The sequence below is a fragment of the Notothenia coriiceps genome, unplaced genomic scaffold (genome assembly GCF_000735185.1).
Source record: "Notothenia coriiceps isolate Sejong01 unplaced genomic scaffold, NC01 NC01_scaffold00022019, whole genome shotgun sequence".
Lineage (NCBI taxonomy): Eukaryota > Metazoa > Chordata > Actinopteri > Perciformes > Nototheniidae > Notothenia > Notothenia coriiceps.
In genome coordinates, this window is record NW_011354720.1 from 744,392 (window position 1) to 764,166 (window position 19,775).

Genomic DNA, 19,775 nt, shown 5'->3' on the forward strand with positions numbered 1-19,775 from the left:
TTAAGACGAAGAACCTGCATTTGTGATTTTAACGCTATTTCAGTAGTGAAACAATGCAGTTGTCTCAACATCAATGATTTTTGCTTGTTTTCTCTATTAAATACTTTCAGATACACTTGTATGCATGAAAAACTGTACAACTGGTACACAAAGACAATTTCAGTCCACGTACATCCAGATTGGCAGATTGGATTACAGGAAGGAATTTGGCTGAAAGTGGTTGTGTCTTCTTATTCTTGGGACAACATACTGTTTAGTTTGGTGTCATATTAAAACACAGATATAAAACTCACCTGTATTGCCACCCTGTTACAAGGTTGGTGTATTTCATCAAGTAGCCATCGATATTCTCCATGTGGTCACTGGAGGTTATCAAGCAAAAAGGAGACAATGGACACTTCAGATACTTGGACACACCCATAGGTGCATGCACACATTAATCACACAGCGTTGACAGGTTTGCTCAGAGGGCAATCTGATTTCCCTGCTACCTGTCAGATTAGAAAGCACATTTAATTCCTAATCATTCATTTAAGAGCAAATCGGCCACACATTGCACAGTGAAAACACATGATAATTAACTGAACATTGTGTATTATTACAAACTTGCTCGATAGAAAATACGCCTTAAATCAGAAGGTATGACAGGATAAACAGACACCCACCTATACTGCCAGCTTTTGGCACTTGCTCTCCCGGAGCTTGGGGTCCTGTTCTGGGGTAATACATCCAGCTTTCCTTCATTTTCCGTAATTCGTATAGCCGTGGTTTCCCCTTGCATAATCACAAGCAACGAAGCCCCCTTCAGACGCTAACTCAGCTTGTAGCGTTAAGCTAACCTGGGAAGCTAGCTAAGCTAGCTACACTAAGTCACTACAGATTGAATTAAGTAAAACCTTATAACACAAGCAGCCAGTTCATCGCTTATTAACACCTCCACACACCCGACAGACGCTGTTAACTGGGTAAGTTGAAAAACGAAAGATAAAACATTTTCAATTGCGCTAATTCAGGGAGTAGTCAGTGAGCCTGTGTATGCTAGCTCGCCTGATATTTACTGCCTGGCAGGAAAGCAGTCATGTGACTACAGCGCGAGCTTCCGTGTATCGATTTTTTTTCTTTATTGACAAGAGTACAAAACATTCAGGTAAACAAAAACAGCGCATACAAGTGCAACAGTTATTTAAGACTCAAGAAGAGTATATCATGAGAATATTGAAGGACAATTACATCATAAATTAAATAAAAAAACGAGCAAATAAATAAAAGGATATTAACTCAGAGATTTCAGTACAAAAATATATATAATTTCCTTCAATTGTATTACTTTGGTTTTCGACCAATTAAATGAGTGATTTGAGGAGTTAACTAGTTGCAGGAGAATGGTTATAATACTATAAAATGTTCTTCCTCAGCATAACTTAGGTAGTAGTTTTACATATGTTTAATAAATCAATAAACGCCGTTTTGAAAGGTAGCTTGACCGGAAGTGTAATTGAAGATGTGATGGGCAGGTTCCCATTATGTCCAGTCATTACTAATACTTAATAATAAATGACCGGTAAAAACATCAAGATGCATTATGAATATAGGCTACGTTAGGTTGTCCTTTATACACTTACTGCATCCATATAATGCATGCTTAGGTAGGCTGAACTATAACGTGGAAAAATTAAGAATAAAGCGTTAAAATAGCTATAACTGTTAGTTTGCATTATATGGTATTATGGTTGTGAGGGGAAAAGAGGTGTAGCCGTGGTGAGGTGGGGGAGGGGTGATAGACATTTATAGCAGGGCGTATGAGGAAGTTATTATACCAGGAATAAACAAAAGCATCGCTTCAACCAGCAATAGGATTCGCATTTTCGCAATAATGCCTGCAAAGAAAGTGTGCATCGTGGGATCTGGAAACTGGTAAATTAACATCTGTATATTAAATGCCTCTTCCACAGACATACCATTCATTGAATGTACTGCTAGCAATCGCGTAACTGAACTCGGATGAATATTTAGCAGATTCAGACCAATAGCGTCAAAACGCCTAAGTCTAATGTATTACGCTTTTATACATCTCAATAAAAATGCAAAAGTTAAAATCCAGCTGTTGATGATCCAGTCTGCAGACAGCATCTTCTTGCCGACCTCCAGGATAAAGCTACAAGCTGCTCCATGTTAGCTCAGATACGATTATTCTGTCTGCTGCCTGACACATAATCACCTTTAGATACTTGATCAAAGTTTTAGCCCTAAATGCACACGTGACGCCATTTTATTTCGCCTTTTTTAAGTGCGCATGTGTTCAATAGAGAGGACTGCATGACTTAATAAAGAAATGCATTCATAAATACAGGATCTGATAAATAAATACTTTAAATAAAACTGAAATAAAGATATGTTGAAATAAAAAGGTTAACAATAGAAAAATGCACAACCTTCATTAATTTAAGTAGATGTTGTCTGCATGGTTATAAAATAGGAAGTGCTAATCTCTGTTTTAAGAAAATGTATTTTTTTTAAATTAATGCATCCTTATGTTATTGTATTTACAGTTTTATTTAAATATATATGTATTCCTATTATAAATGTATTTGTTGAAACTAACGTGTTTTTTTGTCCTCTATTCATTTATTGCAAATCACATTCCTTATATTTATGGGAAATGTTTACTTTCTGACCTGAATTTCAAAAGTGTTTGACGCAGTAAAAGTGTAGTTTGAATTGAATGAGACCTTTTTCTCCGGTTAATGCTATAGTTTTCCCCTAATTGTCTACTTTTGTCCTTAACTCTCTCCAGGGGCTCTTCCATTGCCAAAATAATCGGGCATAATGTCAAAGCCTCCAACCGGTTCGACCCAATGGTGAACATGTGGGTTTATGAAGAGATGATCGATGGGAGGAAGCTAACAGAGATCATTAATACCGATCACCAAAATGTCAAATATCTACCAGGTCACACGCTGCCCAGGAATGTGGTAAGTTCTCCAATTTAGGGAACAGCAGTATCTACGGATAATCAATTCACTGCAGTCTTGAAACATACTTGGATTGTATAAGATTACTTAAGTCCGACCCATATGCATGTTATCACGTTTATTTCTTTGTCATTGTTGCAAACTGTAAGAGTTTCCTTGAGTTTCACATAGATTTGACCTGTGAGAGAGAAGCAGGGTGAGCAAAGGCATCTTTTCAAAAGAGAATGGTTATTGATCTGTTTATTAGGCTTTCTTTATGGTGTTGTGTATCTTGCGTTTACTGTTGTGTGTGTGTGGTTTATTTGTGGCGTCATATGGATATTTTCCAAGGGGCCGATAAGAATATGTTTTTTTTGTACAAGTTCTTCACGTCGTATTTCTAAATCAGTTTTGTATTTCATTCTTATAAAGACCTATTTTATATTTTTGTTATCATTATGGATGTTTTCAACCAGTTTTCTTTTGCTGTGAAATGTATAAATAATAGTTAGTATAACGAGAAAATGATATGGGACCCAAGACGGTGCCATTCAAGGGACCAATCTGGTATAAAATACATTTATTAACGAAAAAAAAAATAGCAAAGCCAGACTTGAATAAGGTGAGTCTACGTTGTTGATACTCAATGATCTGACACTATTAAGGGATGATTTATTTCCTTGCTAGGTCGCTGTTCCAGACATCTCAGAAGCCGTCAGAGGAGCGAAGATCCTGGTCTTTGTAATCCCTCACCAGTTCATCAGCAAGCTGTGTGATCAGATCAAACCCCACATCTCGGAGGGAACCATCGGGATATCCCTCATCAAAGTAAGATCCACTTCTTCATGTCAGATTTCCTCACATCAAAAAAAATCGAAACAGGGAAATAGTGTCAGCTGACTTATTGTTTTTGTGGCCACGACATCATGGGATGTAGAAGTTGAGCAACGCACTGATTTATCGCAATCAAACCCTAAAGTATCCATAACTTAAACCCTTTCCAGGACAGAGTTTATGACACTAAGTCAAGGACAGAAGCTGTTTCTAAATAATAATAATAATAATAATACACTTTATTTGATTAACACCTTTCGTGCACAAAGCAGTGCTTTACAGAACAAGAAGAAAACATTACAACAACATACAAATAAATAGAGAACAAGATAAAACATCAGCAGTGACCCTAATGGAATTCCCTTGAAGTAAAGCTGACAAGAAATTAAAATAGGTTAAAATAAAACAATTTTAAAAATGTCAAATAAAAGCAAAACAGAAAAAATACAGTAACACATGGACAATGACACCAGTGAGAATTGAAAGTTAACCCAAAGAATTGAAAGTTAACCAAAGCGGTTTCTAATTGGTTATTGTCTCCCAGGGTATCGATGAGGGACCAGATGGACTTAAGCTCATCTCTGACATCATCCGAGAGAAACTGGAGATAGAGGTCAGCGTCCTAATGGGGGCCAACATCGCCAGCGAGGTCGCAGATGAGAAGTTCTGTGAAACCACCATCGGTACGTTTTGTCTATTCAGCTGCCAAAAAAATCTGCCTGGATGATGTGTGGTGGTCAGATAAGGAGAAAAATACAGCGTTACTTCCCTGTTTAAAGGTCCCCTATTATACTGTTTTTCTTCAATATATTATAGGTCTTAGATATATACAAACATGTCTCTGAAGTGTTTGGCTTGAAATACCAATCAGATCATTACAGCATCCCATAATCCCCTCTGTTTCAGCCCTGTTTCAAAAGTGCTGATTCTCTGTCTGTTACTTTAGATGAAAAATAAGGAGCCTCTCCCCATGCCCCTCTGAGAGATATTTGGTTAAAAATAACACAATGGTGCTCTAGGAGGAGATTCAGTTGATAAGGTGGGTGGGGGTTACCTTGGTTGGTGATTGGTTAATGGTTACACAAACCAAAAAATAGTTATGACATCACAAAGTAGCCAAAATCTGATCAGCTAATTTTCAGACAAGATTTTATATAAATGGATCAGGACAAAAAGAGAGAGAATATTTTTTCATGAAACTTTCAGAATGTCTTTACACAGAAGGGACACATATTTAGGTATAAAAGTCATGAAAAAGTGGATTTGGCTAAAATAGGTGATCTTTAAATGGTCAGAAAAATAGGCGAGCAGTGTTGGAGAAATACCTGGTTGCTGATTTATTCCTTGTTTTTAACAGTTTTAGTTAGCGTCTCTGTTTGTCTGTTGATAGAAACTGCAAATAATGATGTGAGGAGAAGCTGACTTCAACTGTTACTGCAACTCCCATGATCCCACGCTTCTTCACAACGCCATCAAACCTTTTTCTTTTATTATTATTGTCTTCATTGAGCGTCAGCACATTTCCTTTTTTGAGTCTAACCCTCAGCTTGAATGTGTGTACTCACATGTATAGTTTGCAGGCCTGACCATAGCCGGCTGCCACAGCCCACAGCCTGAGGGCCTCAGTGGTGATCCTGAGGGCCTCGGCTGGGTCCAGCAGCAGCTCACTGGGGTCCACACTCAGCAGGCAAGGCAGACGCTCCTTCACACCAAAAGAGTTGATCTGGAGGAAGAGAGAAATGTGCGCCAAGAATACTTATACATGTGGGAATAGTGGAATAATTCGAAATTGGACATTGGTACTTATCGTATGTGATCAGAGGTCACAAACATGCAAATGAAGAGCAGTATTTCATAGTATTCTTATTTTATACTCAACATTAATTGCTATTTTTGCATTTTACAGACGGTCAAGAATATAAGTGATCCCAGATGTTAGATTTCAGACCCATGCACATACAGTACTATGCAAAACAAATGACTTGAGCATGATCCAGTGGCGTAACAAGGTCTGGTTTGCTGTACATTATAAATGCAAGCTATTACATTTTTTATAATGCTGCTAAACTTGCTGCTGCTAGCTACAGTACAGGTTGATTAAACGGTTCGCTCGTCACGCAAGGTATCACATGAAATGAAAGGGAGCAAGGTCATTGGACAGACAAATTACAAATCAATTTAGGTTGCTTGGTTACTTTGAAGACTGCGTGAAGCGGTCAATGCCATTGGAGCCCCAAAAATGTTTTTGCACCGTCGATAGTTACGCCACTGGCATGATCAATAGAGAAAGGTGTCTCCATTATTCCCACATCACTTGATACTTTCATATGTGAAAGGCATTAGCATTATTGACACAGTTAATCAAGTAAGCAAAACAACTGTTAAAACAAAGTTAGTCTAATAAATAATCAGTCCATTATACTGTTCTGCCCTAATAAATTCCACAGCTGTCCTTACCAGTCTGGCACAGGCATGTCTGCCAGAGGTAGCTAATACTCGCAACAGCTTCATGGCACTGGCCAGTGGGAGTCCGTAAACAGACTGAGGAAGAGGAGAAGATGGCGTGGTCCAGGAAGAGGGAAGGAACTCTGACAGCACCGTTTTCATCAAGCGAGGACAGTTGAGCACCTGAGAGGGAAATACATTTTATTGAATCTGGCAATGTTTGGGTGCTATGAATGTTTGAATATAGCCAAGGTGGGACTTATTGTAACAGTCCTCTCTATGCACAATATTTATTTGTTATCATTCTATGTATTTAAGTGATGGTTTTTACCACGGTGGCAGATGAAGAGGAGTGCCTGGCGATACGAGTCAGGATCTGCAGGACGTTCTGGACCACAGGAGGAGACGGTCGGACCACCTCAAGGATGTAACGCAGCCTCTGGAGCAGTTTCATCTTGAGCAGGCCCTGAAAGACAGACAGGAATGATCCTCCAAACTTAATCTACGGAACTTTTTAACATTTACAATATGCAACACATCTGAAAAAGCCAAATGTTTACCTTGACAACATCCTGCCTTGCCACATCATGATCTTTCTTCCTCTCCTCCCTCTCCTCAGCTGTGAACTTCATATTTTCTGGCAGCCCTGCATCTTCCTCTTCTTCCTCCTCCTGATTAGATGGCAGCAGAGGGAAGGAGGCCAGGCCGCGGAACCAGGAGAAGGTGCAGTCCAAACACTCCTGAGAGGGCAACGTTTAGAAATGAACAAGAAGGATAGACATTGAACTGGAATACAGAAGAACTTTAACAGACAACCAAAGTCTATCCTCTCTTCAACGAACCATTTTTCCTTTTCAGTTTGTGAAAAACTTTACTGTGATCTTGCACTCTGCACAATCACTTCCTAATTAGATTCAGGTGAGTATTGCAGATTAAATGATACAATAATATGAAAAAGACTAAAGGCTGTTCGATGTGCATCCCAAAAAGTTGTTCTGAAGATCTTAATGAAAAGGTAAGGGTTGAGTGTCTGTGTTTTGGCTGCATGGCTTTTTTATAGGAGCTTAAACTTTCATGATTCTGAGGAAAGAAAAAGCTAATATTCTTGCCAAAATCTATGCCCAAATGCATTAACACGGTCACAATGATAAACACATTTATATTTCAAGTGTCCCAAGTGATGCACAAAGGTTAATGACACGCTGTTATACTTTCAAGTGTCCTTACTTCATCCTCTTCACAGACGAGAAGAGCTTTGAGTGCATGCACAGCTGCAGACATCACTCCCTCCACACCGTCGTCCAGGGCGAAGCGCAGCAGGAAGAGCAGCCCGGCGTCGAGCAGAGTGGACACCATGCTGCCTTTCAGGACAGACAGGTACTCCCCGGTACGGGCCTACAGAGGAAGAAATGAACCCACATGAGTAACTAAAGTAATGTGCCTCTGCAGCAACAGTGTGTGTGTTTGTTTGTGTACCTTTGAGAGGATGTTAGCCAGAGTGCTGATGGCTAGAGTCCTCTGCTGGATCAGCTGACTCCGAGACAGCAGGAAGAGCTCCTGCAGGGAGTAACCTGCCCGCTGAGGAGGAGAAGTCACCAATGTTAGAGTACAAATACTTTAAAGAAAATACCTGGAGCCTCATCTTAAAAGATAACCTTTAACAATAATTAGGTTTTTAGTCTAGATACCGCTTCCCTTTTTCAAAAGGTATTTTGGGCTGTCACAGTGAAACAACCTAAATAATAACTAGAACATGTATTCAATCATTTTACATTAGAAAATAGACATAAGCAAATCCCTATGGCTGATCCAAATAGGTTTTTTTACATTTGAGCTTCTATTGAGTTTCTTAAAAGCTATCTTAAATACAAAGGAACATCGTGAATAGACCTAAAGATTAGGGCTGCTCAATTAATCGTATTTTAATCGTATTTTAATCGCGATTATGGCTTGCAACGATTACGAAAACAACGTAATCGAAATAAAACTATTCTTTTTTATTATTACTTCTTTTTTTTTATAATTTTTTTTTTGGGGGTTTTCAGTTGAATTATACTTAACGTTCAGGGTAATCAACTGTTAAAAACATGCTGTTCACATTTTTTTTCCTCCAATAAATGGATGTTTTCAAAGTCAATGAATAATCGCATTTAATAATCGCAATTACAATTATTGACCCAAATAATCGAGATTATGATTTTTGCCATAATCGAGCAGCCCTACTAAAGCTGTTCTATATATTTTATAAAATAGTTTGTTATGTATTCTCTACTGACCTCAGGCTCCTCTCCGTGGTGGTGCAGGCCCAAATGAGTGGGCAGATCCTGCGTTGGTGGAATCAAAGTCCCTGCAAAGTCAAACCGAGCTTGCATGGCCTGCATCCGGAAACAGAAACACACAATGTGTTGACTCAATGCAGAAAATCGTATTTAAATACAAGATTTGAATTAAAATCAATGAAAATGTTATCCACTGGTATTGTAAGAAATATCTCTGCACCTTCTTGGTTCCTTTCCTTCTGGGTGCAGGCAAGTCTTTCATCCACTCCAGCTTCTCCGGTTCCGCCTTATCCATGTGGACCCATGTCTTCTGAGGCTTCAGCAGCAGATCCTGCTCTAGATTCACACAGAGAAGGAAACAGCAAGTCTGAGCAATCATGTGTGAAGTTTAATTTGGTACAACTGTCGTCTGTTTAGCCAGCCCAGATAGAGAACTCCCACTACTTCACAACCTTAAACACAAACTAGTGATTACTGACTATATGAAACCACAGTAACAGCACATGTGCTTCCTCCTGAAGACATAGACACATGGATACATTTTCAGTAGGGGTGCAGAAGTTTCTATTTTCCAGTTAAAGTAAATCTGCTTTAATACACAAATATTAATTCTGGGGAGACCACGCATGTCACAACAGATCAATACGGACAAAAACTATCTCTCATTAAAAGCAAGAAAATGTTCAACGTGGACAAAAACAATCCTGCATGTATATATATTTTTTGTTGCAAAAATAAAGACCTGACAACTAAGTCAACTAAGGCTTAATTTAAGATGAGGTGGACAAAAGATGATAAAAACTCCATGAGGAACACTGAGCTGGGAGTTTTCTTTGAATGATCTGCAGTAACTTAATTGCAGTGAGTGGCTACTTCTGGCTCAGTCCGGCCTTTCTGCTAATCACACAAAGTGAAGTCAATGACCAGCTTAATGTTGGGATTTTATCCATGCAGCAGAATCATCACAAATGAATTATAAAATCAGAGAAGGGATGCTTGAGAGGAAGAGGAGAGGGAGAGCAGGGAGCATCAGGTGAGGAAGATACATCAAAAGGGAGATGAAGACACACAGATGACTTTTTCCTCAAAATATGCCTCCAGTTGAATAATTTGACTGTCTAAGCAACAAGGTAACAATTTCAATTATTCTTGAATATTCCCCCTGTTTGTGAGAACCACGGATAGAATAGAATCATTTAATGTCATTATACATGTACAATGAAAGAAGAAAAGCTTCTCACTTTTAAAAGGTGCCATAAAAAAAAAAAAAACATAAGACAAGAAATACACGCAGCATACATACTTATTTAGGAATAAGGAATAAAGTGCAGTAATTATTTACAGGGGTATACAAAATAAAATGTAATAAATAATAATAGTAATGTCAGAGAAAAAACGCTTTTGATCTTTGTGACGATGCTTATTCCAGCTAATCTAGAGGCTTTTCAAATAAGTTATTTATCTTAATAATGTAAAATGTCACCCTTCAGTTTATCATTAACCTTTAAAATGCCCATATCTGGAGATACATGCTTTTCACTGGGAGGATCATCAACAATTGTTCAATATATGGAGGGAAAAAAGTTGGAAGATAATGTTAGGATAATGTTAACGAGATATGAAATATAATATAGCGTAGTCATTCACATGCAGGGCATCAGGAACAACTGACCAGATAAAAAGGTTTTGAATACATCATACCTCTCACAGCAGGTGGTGGTTGTGGTGGCACTTCCTCTCCTTCCATCTCTACTTCCTGGGGTTTCTGAAGTGGCAGAGATGGGATGGAGAAGTCTGACTCTCTTCTCAGATTTTCAAGAGGAAAATTGTCGCTGCTACTTTTGCCCTGGGGTTGTTTTTCGGATGTGGAGGCAGAGGATGGGACGCTCTTGGCTTTTCGAGACCTAACAAAGTTCACCAGTGTAGGATCTGGGAAGCGGAAATAATCGTGTTAAAAGAAAAAGTGCCAACAAAAAGAAGAAAAAAAGTTCTCGTGTATTTGACTAGATAGGATATAAACTCAACAACATATGTCTTCATCACAACATACTGTATATTATTTTATTTAACTATCATGTGGACAACATCATTGCCTACCGAGCTGAGTTAAAAGTCTCCTCTGCTCCTGTAGTATCTCAGACTTGGACATGGCCTGGAGCTTCTCTTGGTTCTCCCTGTGGATCCTTATCGTCTCTCCTGAGCTGTCTGGGACCCCGAGCCCCTTACCAGAGAGCAGGCTGGGACCTGAGGATGCAGCTGGCTCTGTTGAATAGGAAGGAGAGAGGGGAAAAATTGAATGTGAAGAGGGCTAGATAGATTTTTTAACGCCAACTATGGCTGTATCATTCTATTTGGTAATAGATTCCAGTACTAGCCACGTAGTAATCTTTCTATTTGTGTGATCCAAACATCCAAAACTCCAGAGCACTGCAAGGTATAAAAAGGTATCGATGTATTCAAATAGAATTGGTTTCAAAGTTTGTGTCATATTGTTTCTGTATTTCCCTGGGATCCATTCAACTGACCACCTGAGGATCCTACCAACATCACTTTATGATATGAATCCCATTTACTTACTATCATCTGTATCCATGCTGCTCTCAGGCTGCAGGTTCTGCTCTCTGTGTTCAGGTGTGTGGGGAGCTTTAGGTGCACAATGTAAAGGTGTCTTTCCCTCCTTGAGTCTCTGAACTGCAAACTGAAGAGCAAAGATACTCTTCCTTCCACCAGCTGAAGATTGTTGCACCTAGTAGTAAGCAGGAATAACATTTAACAATAGAATTAAAATGAATGCAGTATTTCTGTACATACAGATATTTGTTCGTGAGTTTTAGCTTTATGGTTAAATTGTCTTAGACACTTTAAGACAGAAAGAATAGGAATAATAACTTTTTACCTGACAGCTGTTTTCTGAGCGGTGCATTACTTTGGGGAAAGCCATGCCTGTAACTGCTGGTAGAGATATTGGAGTCGAGCTGGTATCTCTCTCCTGAAAACAAATAATAATGTTATTGATTCGGCCAGTAAAACATTATGATATTTAAAACTGTCATGCTAAATATGATATCAGCCAGCTTGGATAACTGAAAAAAGCAGTTCAACAAAGTGTAAGGGACAAACTGGATGTATGTATGTATACCTAAATATGTCAAACAGAGAAAATAGGCTATTTCTTTGGCATACAGTCACTGATTTAAACTTCCCACTCTCATATTTAACAACAGGTACTTACAACGATCCTGGAGAGCACAGCGCTGACGTGAGTGTCATGTTTGTCCAGCCTCTCACTAGCATCCTCATCCTCAAAAGTGACACAACCAGTTTTGAAGCGAGACTTCTTCGGAGGGGCTGGCGTCAGAGACGGGAGTTCGTCTGGAAGATCTTGAAGAAATATAGAAGATATTTAAATAATTGTATGTACGGTGTACAAAAAAAGTTTGATTGATAGATATAGTCCACTTGGAGAAGTGTGTAAATTATTAATGTTGACTACTACAATGCCTCATTTTGAGTTTAAGGAACATTGTCAATGAGTTGTTAGTTATTTTTAAAACAGACCGATCTCTTACCTTCTATAGTGACAACATCTTTCTGTCTTTCTTCATCACTCTTCCCGTTATGCTCCCCTCCTCCTTCTCCTCCAGCCTCGCCTCTCCTCTTGTCAGGACGGCGGACCACACTGGCAGCAGACGGAGCACCAGAGGTCAGAAACTTCTCCTGATCTCTGAGGACGTCTGCCTCAGAGTCAGTTGGCTTGGGACGCCGCAACATCACTCTGAAAGACACAAAAGATGATTATAAAGACATCTTTTTGACAAACTCTAATTTCCCCTATCCGTTTGTGTCTCTCTATACTGGTACATGAATCCAACCTCTCCAACATTTGGCATTGCCTGAGCTAAGCCGTTATAGTGGAGGAAACAGACTTTGACACGAGTATAGTAGTATAGGATATAGGAGTGATACGTTGTGATGATTTAGGGGCCCAAAGCTGCCCACAAAATAACTGTGTTACGCCCCTGTTAACAGATACATGGACATTTGAATTCCATTCTGGCATATTGAACACTATCATTTTAAGAAAATAATGTCAATTCAATATTAATTTATCTCTCTATACTTTTGGGTAACGTGAGGATATGCATTAGGCATGGCTAATAATCTTAAGCGTAACTCCCGTTATCTAGGAGTGTAAAAATGACAGAAAACTACCGACTTTAACAACTTAAACAAATAAATTACTTATGTCTCACATTAGCTCACTAGCTACCTGTTTAATGTTGCTTTCCCGTTTTCACGTGTAGGTTAGTTTACATCAGCACGCACCGGGGCTGAACGGAACATTTAACGTTAGCTGAACATCTCAAACCTCACTCAGCGAAAGCTAAAGTTATCCAACTCAACACCAAACATTTTAATTAAAATGTTGAAGTCTTTGTTGTGTTAAAATATGTCACATTTGTGCAAGCTAACCTTCAGTTGAGTGCTGGTTCCGTGGTGATACACAACTCTCGTTTGACCAACACGGAAGATCTTTAATGTGACACCACGCTGCACCTTCAAAACAAAAGCTCCACCAGGATAGATAGACAGGAAAGCGAAGCGACCTCGACATTTTTTCCTCTACAACCCCCTTCTCCTAAATATTCTTAGGTCATTTTATGTCTTAGAAAGCATACGCCTTTTATCTGCATTTTCGGGGAACAGTTTAACGAATCGTCGCTATTTTATGTCGTGTAACGTGTAGGTTTAACCACATCCTTCATCTCTCTACTCCGGGACACTGGACAACGTTCGTGCATCTGGAAGAACATTGTGCAGTAATGTATGGATGTAATTAGGTAATTTAAACTGGCCACTGACAACAAGCCTCGCCGACTGCATCATGGTTAACTGCTGCTGTCTTTGCTGCGGTGAAATCCCTCAACCCCGCCCCCTTGTGCCCGGTCAGGCGGGACCACCGCGGGACCCCCGCTCCGTGCAGCAGCAGCAGCCCGCTGGCTCCGGCCCAGACGCCGTGGAGCTGAAGGGGGCGCACAAAGGGGGAGCAAGACAGCTAGTGCAAGTGAAGAAAAAGGAGTGAGTTTATAATCTGTCTCTGACATGCGAAAAAGTGCAGCATGCTCTCCTCCGATCCGGACTCTGCGGAGGACACGGCGGTCAACGATGCTCCCACTGAGGCTGAGGAAGAGGAGCAGGAGGATGAGCAGGACTCACCGGCAGAGAGTGATGCCCCGGAGGAGGTAGGTGTACACATACCTCACGTTCATTTAGAATTTTGAAAAAAAGCCTTTGAAATATCAGCTATGAATAGTTCTGATCAATTGATTACTTTTAATAATTAAAATACATTCTGATCCATAAAAATTGTTGTTGTGCAATGCAAATAAGCCCAATTGAAGATGCAAGTTCATCAAGCTTATTGTATAAAATTCCTTCCGAATTTAGATTTATATCCTATGCATTCTGATCTCTGTGTCTTCTTGAAACATAAATCCTTTATTGACATCCTCTCAGTGCAACCTTCCACCTGCAGCCAAACAGCCTCTCTGCTCGTGAGAAGAATCAATTTCAGTGACACTAGAATCCATGGAAAGATATTCTCATAATGCATGCACTTTATTCCTAAAGAGAGTTCTTAAGCTGCAAATATTGTATTTACAAAGTCATATGCATGATTTTAAGTGTTGATCTTTATATGCATGTCTGTGTTTGCTCCTTCATGCCCTCAGACTTTACTGTCATAGAGTTATTACTTTGATTCCATCTGGGGGACTGGCTCTGTGCAGCCAGCCATGCACAGATAGTAAGAGAGCACGAGTTGTCTTACATCAGATCCAGTGTCCATGCTAATTCCTATGTTATACTGCAGATATGCATTTGCCCGCATATTTAGTTAAATTAGTTTAACGTTAAATTGAAGGGCTAGATTTGCACTTACAAACATGATAAAACAACATCATCTAACAGTGTTACAATCTGTCCAATCTGTAGTCAGAAAGCCTGGACAACTGGAAAGTCCATCGTCTGGTACTAAAGACATGCATCCCTGTTTTCCCCATACATAACCGAGGTGGAACCAGCAAAGAGACATCCCACCCCTGTGTCAGCGCAGTAATGGATGGGCTGGTTGTCAGCATAAATTGCTTCACTCCATAAAACACCAGAGGTATACCAACAAGAACACAGGATCTCATGAGGACCATGGCCACCACAAGATTAGGACAAAATATCAAAGAATATCATAGTTGCTTGGAGAAAAAAAATGTTGAAGGTGGGATCACATTTATTTTGAATTCCTAAACTAGCCTCCTTGAAGATTCACACATTAAATGTTGCAATGTTTTGATCTCTGTAATCATAAAGGGTTACGCACTAGCGTATTTTACAGTTAGTGTTACTGATTAAATAGCTTTAGGCAAGTGTGTCTCTGCTGAATGGGACAATTAAACTTGTGGTCAGTATTGCAAATGTGAGCACTTTCTGTTTCTCTGCCCCGAGCTATCCACCGAATACTCAGCAGATACGTGTAGAGCAGAGATGCTTGAAAAAAAAAATCTGAATACTTCAACATGTGTGTTTGTTTTAAGCTGTGCTGGGAGAAATATTCCGATTTATTTCTTGGGTAAAAGACGAAAAAGCCCACAACATAAGCAGAAAATGCAACTTATCTATAACAATCCAATAAAAACATATGTACATAAAGAACATGCTGTACAATAGTATTTCAAATTTTACTTAAGTCAAAATAATACAATATTTTTATGAAAATATTAAAAAAGACTACTTATGCAGCAGAACGCCCAGAGATAGCTCAAATGAGATATAGTTAAGTTAAGTATGAGTCAATACATTTGAGTCAAAATGAAATTTGAAAATACATAATATTGGGCAAAAAACTGTGATGGACATTTTCTCTATTTCTGACATTAATGGATGAATCTAGTATACAATCTGCAGAAACATCGATAATAGAAACTTTCATTAGTTGCATGACTCATTTCTACCATTGGATTTTCATTTCGAAGGGTTTAATGATGATGTTTTGTAGTTTTACCCTGGAATATTACTGTGTCAAATGTAGTAGTACATTTCTCCCTCAGGCAATATAAATTCAATTAATTTCAGAGATAGATGTGTGAAAACACCTTAGTGAATGTTCATTTATTTCGGTTGCTGTGACTCACAGCCTCCCAGGGACACTACGTGGTTGAGTGAACTCCACTGCGCTTTATTTATTTTGATGTACTTTATGCTTAGGTATGGGAAAGCCTGGCCAGTGCTGCCCCGTTCATTTGCATTTCTACTGCTTGTCGTCGCCAGGTTTAATGGCCTCATTGCTCTGAGTGCCTTTTCCTCATTACTCTTTCTCTCTCTGCAGCAGCGTCCTGTGAAGCAGTCCCTCGGTGCCTGTGTGTGCCGGGAGTCCCATTGGCGCTGCCTGCTGCTCTCTGTGCTCATGTACAGCTGCCTGGGCGCCGTGGCCTGGTGCCAGCTGACCCGGGTCACAAAAATCAGCTTCAATTCGGCCCTCACCTCCTCATTCTCGGCCTCGTTCACCTCCTCCCTGCGGGGCGCCTCTGGGATGGGTGTCAACGGACACTCAATGATCTACCATGATAGCCCCTGCTCTGACGGCTACATCTACATCCCTCTGGCCTTCCTGCTCATGCTCTACGTCTTATACATGGTGGAGTGCTGGCACTGCAGAGCGAGGAGCGAGCTGCAGAGCAAAGCAGACGTGGACAGCGTGTACGAGCGCGTGCTGAGCATGAGACAGGCCCAACCCTGCATTTGGTGGAAGGCCATCAGCTACCACTTTGTCCGTAGGACCCGTCAGGTCACTCGATATCGCAATGGAGACGCCTACACCACCATGCAGGTGTACCATGAGAGGGTGAACACGCATGTGGTCGAGGGGGAGTTTGACTTCGGCCGCTGCGGGATGAAAGATGTGTCACGTGACCTCATGGGCTTGGAGGGACTTCCGGCGACTCGCCTGCGCTTCACTAAATGTTTCAGCTTCACAGAGGCCGGGCCAGAAAACGATTACCTCAACCAGAGAGCCAGGTTCTTCTCTGAAATCGAGGGTTTGGACGATTACATGGAGGCCAGGGAGGGCATGCAGCTGAAGAACGTGGACTTCAGAGAAAACCTGATAGCCTATGTGGACCCTGACCGGTTGCCTTGGTACAGCTCGCAGGTCGCCTTCTGGCTGGCAGCTCTGCTCATGCTGTCGTGGCCTCTGAGAGTGCTGATAGAGTACCGCACTGCCTATGTGCACTACCGCATAGAGAAACTATTCGGGTTAGAGTACAGCCCGTCTCCTCTCGATGAAGACAGGCCTAATACTGGGTGTGTTATTCCCAGAGTAGACACACTGGACAGCACTGAGATGGAGTGGCACATACGCTGTAACCGCCAGGTGATCCCTAGCTACTCTGAGGCTATACTGATAAACATGAGCACAGCCGACTCGAACTCCTTACCAGACACTGAATGCAACTCCTCCTCAAACTGCTTCCTCCTGGAGGGCAGCCAGACTGCTCAGAGTTACGGCGCCCTGCAAAGCCAGGAGGACTGCGAGCAATGCAGGGAGCCGACTGAAGGAGGTGATGGAGGAGGAAGGAGGAGGTTCGTCACCAGCTCCAGCTGCTCCTCCATCTTCTCCTGCCGGGGAGCGCTGCTACACTCCCACCTCTCCTTGGACACCTCCCGCTTCTCTCTCTGCCGCATGTACGGCTCCCACCGCACCGTGGCTCTGTGGGGGAGCCGCAGCAGCAACCTGACGGACCCCTGCTGCGTAGAGGAGCCGTGCTGCAGGTCTGACTCCAGCCAGCTGGCCCTCAGCGACAGTCCGCCCACCTATAGGGACGCCCGCTTCTTCCCTGTGCTCATCGTGCATAGGCCTGAGGGCTGTGGGGGTGAGGACGGGAGGGAAGTGAGGCGATATTACATACGAAGAGGGTCGTCCTTTGTAGAGACGGATCTGTGAAGGACACTAGGACACTTATTGATGAGCCAAGATGGATTCACATGTTTGCTCCTTAGACAGAATGACATTTTTGATTTATGGAGCTGTTTCAAAAAATTCCATATATAAAAAAGGTTCAAGGTGATAGTTTTGATTGTTGGACGTAGGGTTGTACGATTGAATAATTCACATCGACAGTGTATTAGCTACATTAGATGGGGTCGGCACAGAGTAGCATCCCAAAATGTAAGCAATTTAGCCAACTGTTGTGTTAGGGCTATTATCAAAACATATTTAAGCCAACTAAAATAATCATATAGAATATTTTGTACCCCTTTACCTTTCCGGCGACTGCCCTTTTTTACAGGTACCTTTTTTATCTTTTCTCTCTTTAAAGCCAGCAGACTAGTCTATGCTGGCATAGACTACATATAATATAATATACATCTTTATATAGTAACTGTCGGTCAGTCTCTGTTATTGGGTGACTTTAGTCAATCTAAATTAACCAAAGTTACACAATAATACAAATTACTAACCAATCGAGGCAGTTGTTGCCCAACAACTCCTGTGTTGTGCGATGTAAATGTGTTGTTTCTGTCACTTACATTTGGTGGCCTTGAAGAGGGCATGGACGACGGTTTCTGTTCTTCTGTTCTTCACCTGAAAGGGCAGTCAGGTTAAGCGCTGAAACTACTCAAAATATATTGTTCACTTATACTGATATTGATGTTATCAGATGGGCCTCTGCCATCTTCTGTAGGTAATACACTGACTAGTACTTCATGAAACCCCACTACAAACAATATAAACTATCCTTCTAAATATAAACCTCTATTTTTTAACAAAGTCACCAAAAGTTCAGAGTATTGAACTGCACATGTCCATATTATTACAGTTAAATGTGGAAAAGACAGGGTGTACTTGTGTATCTAAATCACCTCTGCATTGTCATACACCCTTTGTAGCAGCTACACTCTGTCTACTCACACACTACAGTGTGTATGATGACAAAAATAAAAACTTGACTAAATGGTGCACACAACACAACATCTGATACATGAAAAATGCACGACCTCTGCATCCCACTGTTTCTTATATTTCTGAAAAAACACATGATGCAAATCTTAACCAGTTTCTACATTGACTATGTTGGTGTTTTTATATGTGTAAGATGTGTGCAACTTAGAGGCATATCTCAGACTAGAAGAAGAAAAAAGAAAAGTTGCATGTTGTTACTAAATGTATTGTCCTTTTTAGTTGATTAATAGTGAAACCAAAGACGTGTGTTAGCAATAAAAAAATCTTCAAAAATGATTGTATGTGCATAAGTTTACTGCACCCTGTCAGATTGAAGGAAGTACTTTCAAATGCGAAAAAATATGAAAATAGTATGATGAGTCATCTAACAGGACAGGATTGTGGGGGTTTAATTCGCTTTAATGAAATGCATAATTTATATCACTGCATGTGGCACGTTTTTTTATTTTAGTTTAAAGGTTGCTTACGAATGCACATCCTTGTGTGTGTTCATACTGAAGATGAATTGGAAGGAGTGAGCTAAGTTTCTCCTGTGATCTTTGATGTGAGGAGACGATGTCAGACACTCTCAGACTCAAGTACAAATGTACAACTACAAAGAAACACTGACATTCAGACAAACCTTAGCTTTCCATTGTTGTTTCTAGATGGAGGGTTGTTGGTTTAAATAAACCATTTATGAGATCAAAAGCTTTAAAGCGTGTTGTTCGAGTGTCATCTGGGCAACATACAGGATGTAAATAAAAAATAAGAGGGAAGAGAAGAAATAAAACATGTTTTTTTGAATAACATCTCAAATCCCCCTTTGTCTGGTTAGGCAAGTCGTCGCCATTCTCTGAGACCTGAAATATTGTTATCTTCACGATTTCAAAATATATTAAACGTATTTCGACAAACCGAAAAGTGAATATAACAATACATTTTCTTTTTTAGATATCAGGCCACCAGACCAAACTAATTGAATAATGTTATAATATCATACAGTATTATTAAACTACTGTTTCAAAAATATTAATACAAATCCATTATGTTTATAAGATATGAATTGTAATTGTTACTTTTGATTATCTTACATTTGTGACTAAACAATTATGTCAGTCACTCAAATATACCCAGACATTGGTCTGAATAAGTCACTGACATATTCATTTATTTTGTTGGTTTATTTGTTTGTTGTTATAATAATAGTAATCGGTATTTTTCTTCATTTTGTTCATATAATTGTTGAAACTAACAAAAAAAGCAAAGCCT

At 40.2% G+C, this 19,775-nt stretch overlaps 3 protein-coding genes across 5 annotated transcripts in view; 2 read left to right on the forward strand and 1 right to left on the reverse strand.

Moving 5' to 3' along the window:
- Positions 1-19,775, reverse strand: part of etf1b (eukaryotic translation termination factor 1b) — a 663,186-nt gene that overhangs the window by 188,018 nt on the left and 455,393 nt on the right. The gene's annotated exons all lie outside the window — the stretch shown is intronic.
- LOC104953603 (glycerol-3-phosphate dehydrogenase [NAD(+)], cytoplasmic-like) lies at positions 1,782-4,526 on the forward strand. The gene is made up of 4 exons (XM_010780558.1): positions 1,782-1,914; positions 2,795-2,972; positions 3,639-3,779; positions 4,330-4,526. Exons 1-4 carry the CDS (start codon positions 1,874-1,876, stop codon positions 4,510-4,512), a joined length of 543 nt encoding a protein of 180 aa, XP_010778860.1. The 5' UTR covers positions 1,782-1,873; the 3' UTR covers positions 4,513-4,526.
- On the forward strand, positions 13,426-19,740 carry LOC104953601 (transmembrane protein 151B). Of its 2 annotated transcripts, none has more exons than XM_010780556.1 (2): positions 13,426-13,752; positions 15,891-19,740. In XM_010780556.1, exons 1-2 carry the CDS (start codon positions 13,630-13,632, stop codon positions 17,502-17,504), a joined length of 1,737 nt encoding a protein of 578 aa, XP_010778858.1. In that variant the 5' UTR covers positions 13,426-13,629; the 3' UTR covers positions 17,505-19,740. The 2 variants fall into 2 exon arrangements, with proteins under 2 accessions (XP_010778858.1, XP_010778859.1); XM_010780557.1 differs by lacking the exon at positions 13,426-13,752 and adding an exon at positions 14,760-14,783.

What these genes read in the sequence shown, in the direction of transcription:
- LOC104953601 (XM_010780556.1), top strand. Translation starts at nt 13,630, where the DNA reads ATGCTCTCCTCCGATCCGGACTCTGCGGAGGACACGGCGGTCAACGAT. An exon ending in AGAGTGATGCCCCGGAGGAG is followed by an intron (nt 13,753 to 15,890) that starts GTAGGTGTACAC and finishes CTCTCTCTGCAG; the next exon opens with CAGCGTCCTGTGAAGCAGTC.
- LOC104953603 (XM_010780558.1), top strand. Translation starts at nt 1,874, where the DNA reads ATGCCTGCAAAGAAAGTGTGCATCGTGGGATCTGGAAACTG. An exon ending in ATCGTGGGATCTGGAAACTG is followed by an intron (nt 1,915 to 2,794) that starts GTAAATTAACAT and finishes AACTCTCTCCAG; the next exon opens with GGGCTCTTCCATTGCCAAAA. An exon ending in ACACGCTGCCCAGGAATGTG is followed by an intron (nt 2,973 to 3,638) that starts GTAAGTTCTCCA and finishes TTTCCTTGCTAG; the next exon opens with GTCGCTGTTCCAGACATCTC.